Below are 17,387 nucleotides of genomic sequence, written 5' to 3'. Positions count from 1 at the left end.
AAATTTCCTCAGTAGGTATCTGTAAAAGATGAAATGTTAAAAAGTCAGTGACTTGAACCAATTTGAACCATTATTGAGTATATCCGTGATATCAGACATAAAGTCTGAGGGAAATAACAGCGCATCAATGAGGAGTTGGTATTTAGTACGTACACTATACTAATGCAGCTGCACTATACTAGCATGTAAGCCGTGGTGGCCTAGTGGTTTGACCTATCGCCTCTCAAGCAGAGGGTCGTGGGTTCGAACCCCGGCTCGCACCTCTGAGTTTTTCGAAATTCATGTGCGGAATTACATTTGAAATTTACCACGAGCTTTGCGGTGAAGGAAAACATCGTGAGGAAACCTGCACAAACCTGCGAAGCAATTCAATGGTGCGTGTGAAGTTCCCAATCCGCACTGGGCCAGCGTGGGAACTATAGCCCAAGCCCTCTTGTTCTGAGAGGAGGACTGTGCCCAGTAGTGGGACGTATATAGACTGGGATGATGATGATGATGATGAATGAAGAATTGGTATTTAGTACGTACACTATACTAATGCAGCTTATACAAACAATAATTCTCATACAATACGAGTATTTAACATTAGTTTATAAGGCGAAAATGTTACTAACTACTACAGAAATTGTTTTGAAAATAAACGTTTTTTTTTTATTATTATTATTATTCTTCTTTCAGGATCGTATAAGTGCTAGTCCAGGAGAGAACATCATCATATCAGCATACTCAGTCCTCACGCCGCTATCTCAGCTAGCGCTTTATGCGACTGGAGTAACTTTAAGTCAACTATTGGCAGTACTCAATGTGAAGAACAAGGACGATGTATGTATTTAAATATATTAATTACATTTTACGAAAAGATTTTAGAAGCACAATTAATTAAATTCTTTTGTAATCCACCATTGAACTATTATTATGAATTTAGTCTCACCTTATCCCGTTTACGCAGTTGGCTTTCCTAATCATGCGACGCTATTTATATACATCGCTGTTGTCCATCTTTTTCACCAATTTCTAGTTTTCTCATGTCCAGACATAGTCAGTCATCTAACGTCCTATGGCGGATCGAACCAAATAAAGGTCACAAAGATTTTCTTCGTTAGACATTGCGATGTTACTAAGGCATTTGGTATGTAACGGTTCCATGATTGCATCATGATCGTTAACCAATATAGCTAATATATATATAATATAATATATTTTAGGTTACATATTATGTAAGCTAAAATATATTATATTATATATATATTACGCAAAGTAGCATAAACTACATATGATTGGGTACACTTGCCTAGTAAATGTCTACTAGCTTTTGCCCGCGACTTCGTCCGCGTGTATTTTAGTTATATGGCATATGTTTTAATTAACCCCCGTTATAATTGTGACATTGGTATCTATGTGCATAGCGAAGTACTGCCGTAAACGATAGGTAACAGTTTACTAAAGTACTTCGCTATAAACAACATTTTTTACCAGTTTTAAAGCTAGCTTATGAAAAGTTTTATGCAAAGCACGAGAGTAAATTAATTATCTCGTGTGCTTCCGGCGAGAACCGAATCTTACTCTAGAACCCGAAGTATAATTTCGAAATTGCAGTGTGCATAATATTTTGTAAATTAGGTAAAAGATAAATAATATCGGATAATCATAAAAAATACGCTTATATTAATATTATTGATTTTATTAACTATGCACAACCCGATGAGTAATTTTTAAGTTAGGTACCTACTGCATAATTACTTGCAAATTTATTTCACACATCATTTTAAATATCAGTTTAATTTCAACATTTTATGTGTACATTTTGTATGAAACCCCATATGAAATTGAAGTCGCCAACACCATACGGATCATTTTAAATTGTGACCAGCCATATTTTTAGTCTATACCCAATTTTCATAATGCTTTGTCCAGAAATAAGAAAATTTCCATACAAACTTTATCCGCCATTTTACCCCTTTAGGGGGGAATTTTATCCATTTCACCTATACAGATAATTTTTAATTGTAATCGAGAACTTATAACCTATTTTCATACTTCTAAGTCCAGAATAAAGAAAATTCCATACAAATTTCACCCCCCCCCCCATTTTACCCCTTTATCCATTTCACTACACAGATAAGTTTGACTGTAATCGAGCACTTATATATCTATTTTCATACTTCTAAATCCATAAATGAGATAATTTCCATACAAACTTTACCCCCCATTTTACCCCTTTAGGGGGGGAATTTTATCCATTTCACCTACACAGGTAATTTTTAATAGTAAACGAAAACTTGTTTACCTACTTTGATACTTCTAAGTCCAGAAATGAGAAAATTTCCATACAAACTTTACCTCCCATTTTACCCCTTTAGGGGGGAATTTTATCCATTCCACTTACACAGATAACTTTTAATTGTAAAACGAGAACTTTTACACCTATTTTCATACTTCTAAGTCGAGTAATGAGAAAAGTTTCTTCTTTTATATAATATATAAGATTCTCCGTAGACGGACGGATTGTAATGTTTAGAGATTATAGCAAGGAAGCAGAGAATTTAAAGAATTCTCACAACATAAAGAGTGACACGCTTACTTCAAGGGTATTATGATAAATTATCACTTCTTATTTAATTAGTAATTACACTCTTGAGGGTTTAGTCGATGAAATTGCCTCCAATTTTCCCTGCTCAGCGCTGCCGCAGCACGTACCTACTTTCTCTTTCATTTGTTTTCTACAACTAAACCTTGATCCCCCTCTTCCTTGCTTTACTTATCCTTTATTATCATGTTATTTTTATCTTACTTAATTATCACAAAGGTCTAAGACATAAAAAAAACTTTTTAGATTCGAACCGGTTTCCCTGCCTTGGCCGCTTCCTACGAAGGACAAACGAGTGTCAATTTTTCAGTTGCCGCTGAAGTACTTTCTAATATAAACTACAAACTAAGCGATGCTTTCATAAAAGATTCACAACACATCTTCAAAGCTGACGCCAAAAGCATTGACTTTGCTGACAATGTTAAAGCAGCTGCCGATATAAACGCTTGGGTAAATATACGTTCCAACATGTTTATTCTAATCAAAAAAAAAATTGCTTCCTATATTGCTTTCGTGCGTCGTTTCGTGTCTCGTTTGTTTACACTCTCGTGGTGGGTACGTTTCTCCATGTGCTAGCAACAAAGGAGGACGTCGAAGTATTAGCGGCAACAAGCTTTCGCTTGTTGAGTTTTTATTACTACGCTAAGCGTCTCATTTGCCAAAAAGATATTTGCGATTTTTTTCGCGTTCATCACGAAGTCCTTTGGTCTTGTGCTCAAAAATAAGCTCCCGCCCAAAGCAAGCGCAGCGAGAGGTGAGACGAAACGCGTGACGAGGTAGTATCGAAGAATCGTACGCTCCTTCACACACACACACTTCTTGTGTGACATTTTTGCGTTACACGCAATTTGTGCGTTAGTGTAAATGAGGTATAATAATATGTAGAAGAAGCTACGTCAATTGAATCTTTCTGATTTCAGGTCGAGAGCAAGACTAATGACCGCATCAAGAATTTGGTTTCAGCCGACATGTTCAGCGCTATGACGCGTATGGTTTTAGTAAATGCTATATATTTCAAGGTATAATTTTGAGTATCTACTTGTTCTGAGTAAGTCACAACTCTCCCGACAGGAGTGATCACGGCTATCTATTGAGGATCCTTCATGACGGCTTTCTTGTCAAAATTGTGGTGGGTTCCCGTTGCCTTCCACACCGCACTGCTCGAGTCCGAAGTTAGTAGTTGGCAATAGATGGGTCCGTCCTAGTCTAAAACCGGGCACAGCATAGATCACATTTTTGAAAATACCTTATACGAAGGAACTAAAACATAGAAACACAATTTAATCTATTTCTTTCTTCTTTTCCTTTTGTATTGTAATGTGAAACTTTTTATTGTACATAAAAATGACAGATTACACGGAGAAACAAAATTGTACAAAGGCAAATTTATGCTATATAGGGATCTCTTCCATTTTAACTTTGAAGAATTGTCAGGACAACAGAAACAAGAGTACCTATATAGACCCCCCGTTACCTAATCTCTATATTTTACTATTTTAGGCACAATGCTAAACCTTTATGGGTTAGTTCCTGTTGTAACCAAAATAATATAACTAAGTATATTGCATTTTGAAAGTATTGAGTGAATAATTAGACACTTAATTTATTGTAAAAAATACAATGTTTTATATTTTTAGGGTACTTGGAAATACCAGTTTGACACGAAAAACACAAACGACGCAGACTTTTACTTGAGCGATGGTTCTACTAAGAAAACCAAACTGATGTACCAAAAAGGTAGTTTCAGGTACGGTGAAATTGGTGACCTGGATTGCAAGGTATTTTACAATGTATTTATTTTAATAAATTTCACAGCATATCAGTAAAAACCAAAGCACTTTTCTTCAAAACACAGAGACTACATAGAATCTGAATGTAAATTCTGTACAAAGAATAAACAAAAGAAATAATACAATTTACACAAAATTAAAAAAGGCTAAAAGCTTAGGGTTTTTTATTCTTACTTCCCTAAAGTGACGGAACTCCACACCTTTCGGCCAGAAGTCGGAGCGCAGAAACAACTGCTGGTGATTGGTTATAAATAGTTATTTATGCAACTGTATTGTAATAGGGGTCCTTAAAACACGAGTGTGGTTTTATGAAAGGAGGTGTAGCCATGCTTTACGATCTTGGGCTAGCTCTGGCCGACCTTTGACCCCGAGATCCAAAAAGTCTCCCTGACTTCGTCCCTCCAGCGGTACTTGGGACAACCAATCGGTCTCCTCTTCACGGCTCCTAGTCTATCAAGTATTATGTAAAAAAAAGCCAGACATTTAAAAAATTAAAATATAAATTTTTCAGGTTATTGAACTGCCTTACGTGGGATTGAACTTCACCATGTTTATTGTTTTGCCAAACAAGAATGATGGAGTATTAGAGACAGCTAATAAGCTCAGAGACTCTGCCACCTTTAACAAAGCGTACGAAAGTATGTATAGTCAAACAGTGGAAGTCTACTTGCCGCAATTTGAAATTACGACCTCAACGAACCTAGCGGACATCTTAAAAAAGGTAAATAGCAATAAGCGAAACTTGATTTTTTTGTATGTACTCTTTTTTATCTGAATGCATGGTAAACGTCCGAGTGCTCGATAAGCTAATCCCCAATAGACGACACCCTGCTGTCATCTCTATTGCTAATTACGTAAGATTAAAGATGCCAACTATTGGGACAGTGACGAGCACTCGTACGTTTACCTTACGCGTTTTGACGACTGAACTTATCTCAGCTGATGAAAAGTTCAGATGTCGCCAAAAGATGTATCTCACTTGCATTGTTCCTACAGAATTTGAAGTCTATTCAACCAAAGAATGATGAAATGGATGAATTTCGATTTGCATGATCTGAACTCCCACACATACGAATACGAACATTGCAAATAAATAAAAACTAGGGAAGTGACTAATATTTTTCGGGACTGATCACGAACTTATTATTACTAAAATCGAAAAACTCGTCCGCCTAAACCAACGTGATATCCTACACTTCAATAAATGGCCGCGCTGCAATGTGGTCGAAACGTCGGAAGAAGTTTTAGCAATAAATAATTCGCGGAAAGTCCTGTGAAATATTTAGTTTAAAACATTACAACTAGGGAGGTATACAACGAAATTTGATTTATAAATACTATCCTATTTTTTTCTAGCAAAACGTTGACCAAATGTTCAATCCAAACGATTCTGGACTGAGCGGTATTCTAGAAAAACCTGAACAAGTTTATGTTTCTGAGGCCGTTCAAAAGGCTTACATCAAATGTGACGAGACGGGATCCGAAGCTGCTGCTGCAAACGGTAAATATGCATTGCTTACTAAAATAACACAAAAACTTATTACACTATCAACACGGTCTACAATTAAGATTTAAAGTCTTTCGTACCTACAAAAAAATTGTCTAGTATTAAAGTATACTTACATTGAGATTTCATGTCCTCTAAGTTTTGTCAGCAACAATTGGTAGTCGTATCCAACGTACACACATTGCTACAGTTTATGCACGTGATTATAGTATTAAGTTCGTATAATCTTGACTACGCACTCAGAAGTCTGATGGACCCAGGCAAAGTTACTGGACATGTTGTTGTTGGGAAGCCGCAAAATACTTGTGTCAGGAGATAGTAATCCGTAATTTTCCTTCTGCCAAAAACAATATCACAGGCAATGACCACATTGATCACAGAATTGACAAGATTTCATATTTCTAAGACTATAATTTGATTCGTTTTCTGTATACTGGTTGGAAAGAGAAAGACGCTGATATTTTTAAAATTTCGCTACGATTATTAATTAATTTATTACATTTTTTAAGATGTGCTTATTTTAAAAGGGCATAACTCCAAAACTACCACACAATATAGATCCATTACTTTTGTCTAGTCTCTATTAAAAAAAAAGATCACGTAAATAGCGTAAATCTGACGTAAAAGTTGTCAAAATTATGAGAGCTCCTTTTTCTGGTAAAAAAGGCAAAGGAATCATATCTATTATGTGGTAGTGTTGGCAAATTCAGATATATTTTTTATTTTTTCGTATTTTTTAAATACGGAGAAATAAATTATAATAAATATTTTCCCATGTTCAGGAGGCAAAACTCTTTCGATTCCTGTAGTAAGTTACAGGTGTTCAAAAAAAATTAAATCTTGTCAATTGATCACATTTGTGTGAAAGTTTTGTTTTGGTACGTATCAAGGTACAAGAAGGATACAAATTTTGTTATTAAATGAGATTTGTGCTGTACGTACATATGTGGAGAAGCAACTCACGAAAATTTTTAAAAAAATGTAGTGCAAAAATAAGCGGCCACTTCCGTCACAAAGGCTTCGGGGGAGTTAATTAATCACTTAATATTGGGAAAGAAAACAACATGATGTCTCCCCGTTGGGAGGGAGAATTTTTATCAGATATATCACAAGTAAAGGCGTGTATTTAAAAAATTCCTGTGATTTTTTTAACAAAAATCTTACGTGATTTTGACGCAAAGAGGAGCAATCTCCATCAGAGGACTGAAGTAAAAAAAATGACACGTGATTTAGTGACGCCCACATTGCGAGATTGTATTCAAAAGTAAATGTTCTCCGACTGAATATGGTGACGAAGATGATAACTTTGATTATGGTTCCAAACTTTTTATACTTTTTACAGCTGTAGTTATAACAACGCGAGCACTTCCACTACCACCACCAGAACCAAAAATATTCCGCGCCGACAAGGCGTTCCTCTATTACATAAGATTCAAATCAACAATTTTGTTTTGTGGTGTATTGAACAGTTGAAAAAACTAAAAACCTCGTGAGTTTTCGCGAAAATAATTATACTAACAAATATGTGTCTGTATTGTCAGCTTTTGCATTTGAACATTCAACTATCTTGTTCGCTAGAACATTTATCCAATAATTGAAATTGAATATTAGTTTAAACCTAACGTGTACCTTTCGAAATTATTCGACAATTAGTGAAAAAAGTAGGTATCAAAAAAGTATCATTCAATACCACGTTACCTAGTTTTGATTATAATTTGTTCACAAAATACTTACAGTGTTTTAAAAAATATTACTCCGTTTTTATTTTATCCTTGTCTGAGAAATTGACTAAAAGAGTGTAGTATGACAATTGGCCACTTTCAATGTTTAGCAGTAACACAATAGTTTACTGCTACATAAACGCATATTGCTTGTATCAGCGACAATCATAGTGCATTAACTTAAGATTCATTTAGTAAAGAGGTTCTCTTTACGCATAACTACAGCTATCGTCTTATTTACCACCACGTACCATCTCCTTATACTACAAGAGATTGCTCAAAATACACTTCCGTAAGGTTCGAAACGAAAATCCGAAAATGGGTATAATCTTTAGTAGCACAGAATAGCGTAGAGATGGTGGTAAATTTGACATTTTGAAAATCGCGATTTTAATTTTCTTACGTTAAAATTTAAAAATAGTTACTGCTTTTATATGAATAAACAGTCTTTGGAATTAATTCAAGTAATGGAAATAATAAAATAGACAAAAACACTTTGATCTATTCCATAAATAAATTAATCGATTTACTGGACATATTAATTATTTTGCACTAGGTTCTTGGTTTTCACATCACTAAAATTAAATGTCTATGGTCGGGTAAATGGCGTCTTTGTTTAGGTACAATTCATAAATTGGATTGATATAAACCATAGTAAGCCTCTTTATTTAGCCCGTAAATTGACATATAAGGGAATATTACTGCAATGTTCTGCCGTCAAAATGCAGCATGAGCACAAACCGTAAACAGTTTTTTTGATATCTTAATTGTCCGTAGGATGCCTATCAATATCATATTATTTCAATCAAATTTTATAAAAGTTTTTTTTTAAAACGTATCGGCTACGGAACTCTATCTTAGGCGTTTCCGACAAGCTCTTGCCCTTTGTGTTTTGTTTTGCATTGTTTTATATAGACACGTCAATATTTTGGACAATTACAGGAGTCACCGGCAGATCAAACTTGCCCGCCCCACCACCTCCTCCGCCGAAACAGTTCAGGGCAGACCATGCTTTCCTCTTTTACATAAGAGTTAAAACTGTAACCGTGTTTTGTGGGGCCTATATTAATTAAAATTGATATTGGATATTCCTCGAAAGGGTATTTATATCGCATTGCTATTCCAAAATTCATTATTATTAACTAACTTTTGATTAAAACCCGCGCTGATTACACGAACCACTACTAACTAAATAGTTTATGTAAATTACTAGCTTTTGCCCGCGACTTCGTCCGCGTGGAATAGTAACTTTGGGAAGTATTTAATTTATTTAGGATACCTATTCTGCCAATAATAGCACATAGAAACTTCTACGGTTTACTGAAAATAACCATTTCAATACATTGCTATAAATATAATGTTTTTTTTTTGTTCATCCATCCATCCATGTTCTTTAGTAAAACATAAATATTTTGCGGGTAGCTACATTTTAGCAAAACGACGTCCCTGTCAACACAAAGGACTAATTCTTCATAGTGAACTCTTGATACCTTACGTCCTTTATTGTAAATTAGGAGGGTAGGATTACAATTAAGACGGCATTTTAGCTACACATAGTTCCGATAAATATACTTATCGTCAATTTGTTCGGAATTCCGTAAGAACTTTCATCCCCATATTTTCAAGTAAATAGGTCGTAATTTGAAAAGCGCCGGAACAAATGTTTTTTAGGGTTCCGTTCCTCAAGAGGAAAAAATTGAACCCTTATAGGATCACTTTGCTGTCCGTCTGTCTGTCAAGACCCTTTATCTAGCGGAGTATCGGTGTCGAGTTGAAATTATAAACCCCTAAACTCAGGTCAATAGTCCCGAAAGCTGTGAAAAAATCAAACTTCTAAGTCAAGGCAATCAAAAGCTACAGTCATTACAAAGTTGTTTTCTTTCATACAAATCGCCTTAACAGAAAAAGTTATAGTGCACTGCCGGCTGTCTCAGAAACTTGGAATTTTGCATAAAGGTAGCTCTTATAGCACAATAAATAAGAAAAATCTGAAAATCATAATTTTTTCATGATGACCTCACATTGCTTACATTATTCTTATGAGCTTAGAAGGTTCTGCTAACACTGCATCATCCCCTCTGCTGCCTCTGCTAACATCCCCTCGCAGGTAAAGTTTTCAAATGAAGAAATTTTTCATAAACATTTTTTTTTGTTATTCATCATCATCGATCATCATCACCACAATCACCATCATCATTACCAATCATCATAATCAGCACCACTATCATCACCATCACCATCAATCAGCTCCACAGCCTCCGCTCCACTCAGCAGCCTCCGCTCCGCTCCGCTCCACTGTCTCCGCTCCGCTGCCTCTTCTCCACAGCCTCCACTCCGCCAGCCTCCGCTCCGTCAGCCTCCGCTTCGCCAGCCTCCGATCCACTCAGCAGCGTCAGCTCCGCTCCGCTGCCTCCGCTCTACTTGACTGCCTCCGCTGCAGCCTAGATTGTCTCCGCTCTATCCGTTGCCTCCGCTCCACTCCGTTGCCTCCCTGCCTCCGCTCCTATGCCTCCGCTCCATTGTCTCCGCTCCGCTCCACTGCCTCCGCTCTGTTCCACCAGCCTCCGCTCCGCCAGCCTCCGCTCCGCTCAGCAGCGTCAGCTCCACTCCGCTGCCTCCGCTCTACTTCACTGCCTCCGCTGTAGCCTGCATTGTCTCCGCTCCATCCGTTGCCTCCACTCCACTCCGTTGCCTTCTCGATTTATCTTCGAAATGACGACCTTCCATATACACTTTCATCCCTATTTCATCCCCTCACAGGTCGAGTTTTCAAAAAAGCTCAACCAAATATCGATTTATTTGTTATTAAGTGCCTAAATTCCAAGTTTCATGGTTTTATTATCAACAGCGACGAACTTCCACCATATAAACTTTCATCCCCTATTTCAACCCCTTAAAGCCTCTTTTTCGCGATAAAAGATAGCCTATGTTCTTTCCCAAGGTCTATTCTATCTCTGTACCAAATTTCATCAAAATCCGTTCAGCGGTTTAGGCGTGAAAGCGTAACAGACAGACAGACAGACAGACAGACAGACAGAGTTACTTTCGCATTTATAATATTAGTATGGATAGTATGGATTACACAAACAAATAACTGTTAAATAAATATTTACACCTTATTTTCATGTTGAAAATAATCACGAGATTCTGCACCATTTCAATTAAAGCATAGATAAATAAAACCTGACCCTCCTTCGAGCATCGGGTAAAAATGCAAATGTAATTTGCCAAGTTTCGTTGATAGAAAAAAAAAAGTCTAAAATTATTTTTCTTAAATCTAGGACTTTAGTTATTAAAAAATACACCTATCTATACGGTGAATAAGGTGATTTTCCACAAATTAAATGCAAAACTGTGATAATGTGGTATATAAACTGCGTAGAAAATAAAATACTTTAGAAAATAAAAGTACAGTTACATAAAAAGCACCGACATGTTTCTCAATTATCTTTACAAATTATTTTGCGAACATTGTAGTAGCATAATTTTAATGTGAAGCTCCTTTTTAATGTCATAGTATCTACAAGCACAATACAATAATATAGGTACGTACATTATTAACGAGTACCTATCTTTAACTACGACAGAAAAGTGGTCATAGGTACAAAGGAACTTTGATTTCTTCGTAACCACTTCAAAGTTCGGATTGACTCGAATTTGACAAATGTGCACGATTGAAAGTAACTTTATCTAAAAGATATTTTTAACGAATGACTCATTGTATTATAACTGGAACAGTACAGATGGAAAACGTTATTGCAGGAATTGTAGGTTCAGCGACTGGAGCTATAGAGCCTCCAGAGACACCAATCTTCAGGGCTGATCATGGTTATCTCTACTATATTATCGTTAAGAGCACCACCTACATACCGGTGTTTAGTGGAACACTCGTAAAGCCTTAAATAAGGTGATTTTTAGAATATTTCCAGAAACTGTGATAATGTGGTTGAAAGCCTAACTTTTCCTAGTGATCAGTAACCTCAATTATGATTTCTACTTTGTCATCATCATCATCATCCCAGCCTATATACGTCCCACTGCTGGGCACAGGCCTCCTCTCAGAGCAAGAGGGCTTGGGCCATAGTTCCCACGCGTGCCCAGTGCGGATTGGGAACTTCACACGCACCATTGAATTGCTTCGCAGGTTTGTGCAGGTTTCCTCACGATGTTTTCCTTCACCGCAAAGCTCGTGGTAAATTTCAAATGTAATTCCGCACATGAATTTCGAAAAACTCAGAGGTGCGAGCCGGGGTTTGAACCCACGACCCTCTGTTTGAGAGGCGATAGGTCAAACCACTAGGCCACCACGGCTCTAACTCTCATCTGTATTACGTAGTATTAATATTTTATGCATTGTTCACCCATATCTTCGTAAATTCATAATAGGTAGGTACCATCAGCCAAATATGTGGTCTACCACCCTAAAGTTAATAATTATTTTCATGTCATATAACAATAATGCCAATAGATGTGTCTGCCAACTTGAAAGTTTGACTTTAACGACATATTCATTTGATAGGTACTTGTTTAAAAATTAATAGACCTCTTGTTTGGCCGGCCGTACCTCTACGTAGTCTACGTAAAATATACTTACTTGTAAAAAAAAATTCAGCGTTTGTTGGTGCAACCACCACAGCACTATGGCCTCCTCCAAGGGAAATAATCTTCTTAGCCGATCACGGTTTTCTTTACTATTTCATAATAAAGGGCACTTCTAATATACCCCTTTTTAGTGGATGTTTCGGAAACCCCGAAGTGGGAAATTGCGGTGATTGTTCATAAAAGGCCTTCTACACCGTGATAATGTAGTCGAAACGTGTAAAAGCTAGAAATACGCATAGCCTCGGATATAAAAAATCCTATTAAAAATGTATGCTCTTAAGCCAGTTATTTATTTTAGTTTTTTACATATTTATTTATTCCCAAGAAAAAGTACATAGTTTTAGTTAAATCACTAATTTCGCCAAACAATGACGTTTATTGCCGTATACTGCGCTTACTTTAACAACAAAATTATACAGCCACCAGGACAAATATCTCACACCACAAAGCATACATAAATATCTTATAGACTCTCTTATATGACTATGAGCTTACATCTGGAATGAATTTCACTTCATTTCTTGGGCCGGTAGGACGTGTCACATACTTTTGCACGTTCCGCTAATGCAAATAATAATGCAGATGACTGTAAAAACTAAATTAATTATATTGTACCATCCATTTTTACTAGTATAATAAAAGTACTCTGTGGTACCATCAGCCAAATAAGTGGTCTATCAGTTTTTATACAAGTTCCTATCAAATTAATATGTCGCTAAAGTCGAACTTTCTAATTGACAGACACGTCTGTTGGCATTATTGTTTTGTGACATGCAAACGATTATCAACTTTAGGGTGGTATACCACATATTTGGCTGATGGTACATGTTTTATTATGCGATATGGCTATTTTCTAACGATATCGGAATTTTCTTTTTTTTTAAATTTAGGTAGTTATATAGGTATTGTCACACTTTTTAAAGAAAAATATATTTTCAGCAGTTGTTGGCGTTAGACCTTTGGCTGTAGGACTCCCTGTTAGACAGCTGATCTTTAGAGCCGACCACGGTTTTCTATACTACATCATTAATAAAGGGTCTACCAATACACAAATATTCTGTGGAACATTACAAACGCCCAATTAAGGTGATTTTTAATCAAAAGGCTTCATAAAAGACTATGATAATAATATTTTCATTTAATATGTAGATAGATATCATAGACATTTGTTTTTTAATTATGCATAAAGTTCACCAACAATTTGTAGTATAAAACAAGATTTTAAACTTTTCTGGGTAGCTTTCTTTTTTAATTAGTGACGAATTAATTTTATTTACCGCAAGATCATGGTAGCATGATTCATTGAAACGATTTAAATGCAACTAAACATAATCTCTTTTCGTACGTATCCTTCCATATTTGATGATGTACATAAAAATGTACCTATGTTCTTTCAGCCTTTGTGGGATTAGCAGACTCAATCTTAGAAGAACCCTCTCATCAATTAAAGCCAATCATCCATTCATATTTTACATTAGATTTCAAACAATGGCTATGTTCTGTGGGGTAAAATTGCAGTAATAAAGGAGAAAATGTTTTGTAGTTTAGTAACAATTTATGTATTTTAAATATAGCTCTGCCTCGATCATAATTGCTTTTGACCAATTTATACACAGGTTAACAGTTGCAGGCATATTTGAAAGTTCGTAAAAGTCAATTTTGAGCTTAAAAAAATATGCCACTCCCAGTATAATTATGGTTCCGTAGGTACTAATATTCAATATCAAATTTTGGTCGAGTATTATTTGTTAACTTAAAGGTATAGGTACTTAGTTATGTTGTGATAGTATTCCTTTTAAATTCAATACAATTTACTGCATTTAACTTGACTCTTAACTAAAACTATCACTTTATCTTGAGGCATCTTAGGCGGACGGACGAGATGACGGATGGACGGACCGACGGACGACGACGGAATGACGGCAATAAAAAATAACAGATACAATTTAAGTTTTAAAATAAAATGTTTCATAATTATTAAAAAAAATCACACACATTTATGTATATAATACATACAACAACGGAGTTAAAGAAACTTTAGCCTGATACAAATAAAAAAAAAGAAATCTAAAAATATTTGTAATTTCCTTAACAATTTGACTACTGTCTCAATGTCTCTGTGTCTGTATTGTACTATTTTATCTTGTATTGTTTGTACTGTTGGCAATTAAATATTTTCTTTTTTTCTTTCAATAGAATTACTTAAAAATATAACCTGAATTTTCTGTGTGGTAGAAATTGAACTCGAATAAAATATGAACAATTATTTTCATCAAGTGCATTAAGAATCATTAAAACTACTCTTGCACCAACCTGGTAGCAGATATATCAATGCACGGTTCAAAACTGCAACTTGCATTTTAATAAAATTCAATTTGAAAAAGTAGGGCTTAAAAAAACTTAATTCTGTAAAAAATACTGGGCAAAATTAAAAGAAAATTAAATATATTTTACTTTTTTTATTTATTTTTTATTTTTTTTTTATTTATGTTGAAATTGTTTTTCAGCCGTGATTGTTGGCGTTACTTCTGTATTTAACCCTGACGCTAAGAAGCCCGTTTTCAAAGCTGACCACGGCTTTTTATACTACATTCTCTATAAAAACACTGTGGTTTTCTGTGGATCATTGTCCAACCCCAACTGAGGTGATTTTAAAAGAAGCTTCATAACACGCATCCATATAGAGATGTAGGACATTGTATATTCATCTTTTACTTGACTGTGATGACGTGTCTTTGTTCTTAAAACATTGATAAACACATCAGTGAACTGTAAAAAAATTCATTGCTCACCCGCGAAGCCTGCATAAGGTCGCAAGTAAGCAAAATTGCTTATATTTTATTGATATGGACGTGATATGGACCTTCACAAAGTAACGGCTGATTCAATAAATTAACATCAGTACTTTCAACTAAGGTGAAACGGAAAAAAAATCTTAGTTGAAAGTTAACCTTGCAATTTTATTAACTTGATACAGTTTCTTGTCCATTGGCGTGCAGTGGGTCAATTCCTGTCAATTCCAAGGTATTTTGCGCCTGTAGTAGCACGCTATCCCCGCTACACGGGATAGGCAACACTAGCGTTGCAGATACAGATTTTCAAGCCTTCAAGTTGGTAATAGGCTATGAACTCGTCAATAAATCTCTCAAATTTCTTTCAGCAGTAGTCTTAACAAAAGCTTTGGCAGTCCTCACTCCATCTTGTAAATTAGTATTCAAAGCCGATCACGGTTTTCTTTTCTACGTACTTCAAAAAGGTACATCCGTATTCAGCGGCGCGTTGGTTAATCCTAATTAGAAATGAGGTGAATTTTATGCATAAAATAAAGTGAAATATTCTCTTATACGTATTGAGACCACATTGTCACAGTCACAGCCGATTGTATTATTTCAAATCATGCTTTTCATTTAAACTTAAACTAATAGATGGTAAGAATTTTCGCTCACAATTGCTTTTTCGTAAATAAATTATGCAATTACATCATCAGCTCATTGTATCATCACATCAGCTATGGCTAACAACTTTTGGTACTTATTTTATCTTACGATTGTAACTATAGCACATTTTTTTATTACAGGGCCTGGACGTATCCACATTTATGGTGAAGGAATACTAAAAATATTGTTCTTTTCAAGTTTTCAAAATAAATATTTGTCAGTAACGGTGCTGTATTATTCCACTTCCTCAATCATATAGACTAATAAGTCAAGTATAGCCCAGTACGTAGAGACCAAACGAATTGAACGTATTTACTACTTTAGTACATTGTGTCTTAAGGGCGGTAAATATAAGGACAAACGAACGAGAGTCTATTAGAGAGGCGAGAGGCTCTAATGAGTCGATGTTCGTAATTCTAGTACCGGCCGTGCGACACAATGTTTTTCATCACCTTTGCGAGTATTATTTTATATTTCTAAAGGAAAAAAATATAATTCTTCAAAATATTGGCGATACCTTAGGCTGCGCTCTTGGCAGCGCCGCCCCGCCCTCGCCCTCCTGCAGCATGCGCCTGACGTGTACCAACCTTGGGCTTCATGACTACAAAATTAGTACGGGCAATGACTTATTTACCGACCACGGGGTTCATGAGAAGCACATTAAGGTCGAGGGTTTTATTTGGAGGGTTGCAACCAAGGTAGCCTGCATGTTATGACACTGTTTACGAGCAAGTGTGATGAAAAATAATTTTATGTACCGATGGTTTTAACATTTGAAGGACCTTCTTTAAATTCAAAATTTCTTACTTTCATGATCTACAACCTTTTAACTTGCTCCTCCGCCAACAATGCTGAATGATTAGCAGCTAAGGAGCAATCTAAAAAAATGTAGTTCATGGATAATTATGGACCTCCGCAAGTTAACCTAAATCAATTAATTATCCTCACTATGTTTTCATTCTTAGTCTGAACGCTATTAAGGCAGTTAAAAGAGCCTTTGTTAATTCTAAGTTATAATTTCCATAATTTATTGAATCAGGCGTTATTTTGCGGAGGTCCATGTCAATGAACTAAAATAATTTCTTTGCGCACCCGCGACCTTATGATAGCTAAGTTTATACAAGATATGCGTGTTCATGGAGTTGCTCCACCTCCAAGCTGTAAGAATACACACAAATCACACAAACTCATCTATCACTCTACCAAACGTCTAACATCTGGTAGCATGGTGTACGGTTGTGTTGCTCTGAAGATGAGCTCTGGTTGAGTTCGAAACTCGTCAGTGTAGTGTGGTGGTGGTGATAGATGGGTTTGTGTGATTTGTGTGTGTTTTTACTGTGTGGAGGTGGAGGAACTGCATGAACACGCATATCTTGCATAAACTTAGCCATCATAAGGTCGCGGGTGAGCAAATAAATTATTTTAGTTCATTATAAATTCCAACCTGTTCAATTTAAAAGCGTTCCGTAAAGTCATTCCGTTAGGACGTCAACACATTTAGAAGTCGCAGCGCAGACCACAAGCCTTCAGAGACTTCTATATTGATGATTTAATTAAGCAATCCCCCTCGAACTAGCGTATTGGGAACGCAGATTTCGCGGTCCTTAGTGAATTCTGTCCGTTACGGAATTTGTAATTAAGAAACAACGTCTCGGAACAAAATCTGTTTACTAGTGAAAGTATTTTATCTTGTTTGGTTTCCGACGTACCCGTGGAGTGATGTAGGGAAGGAAATAGTTTGCA

At 35.9% G+C, this 17,387-nt stretch overlaps 1 protein-coding gene across 1 annotated transcript in view; it reads left to right on the top strand.

The window, feature by feature from the left end:
- LOC141433147 (uncharacterized) overlaps positions 1 to 15,868 on the top strand; it is a gene marked incomplete in the record, with an annotated part of 51,345 nt that extends 35,477 nt beyond the window's left edge. Inside the window, 8 exon segments of the mRNA XM_074095019.1 lie at positions 679 to 822; positions 2,834 to 3,037; positions 3,508 to 3,606; positions 4,225 to 4,365; positions 4,889 to 5,098; positions 5,734 to 5,878; positions 8,548 to 8,705; positions 15,785 to 15,868. Of these exon segments, the coding sequence (XP_073951120.1) occupies positions 679 to 822; positions 2,834 to 3,037; positions 3,508 to 3,606; positions 4,225 to 4,365; positions 4,889 to 5,098; positions 5,734 to 5,878; positions 8,548 to 8,678 (1,074 nt within the window).
- Positions 15,869 to 17,387: the final 1,519 nt, after the last annotated feature.

Source organism: Choristoneura fumiferana, chromosome 12 (assembly GCF_025370935.1).
Source record: "Choristoneura fumiferana chromosome 12, NRCan_CFum_1, whole genome shotgun sequence".
In the NCBI taxonomy this organism is placed as follows: Eukaryota; Metazoa; Arthropoda; class Insecta; order Lepidoptera; family Tortricidae; genus Choristoneura; species Choristoneura fumiferana.
Note: the sequence above shows the minus strand (reverse complement) of the source record. Positions and strands in the feature narration are given on the sequence as shown.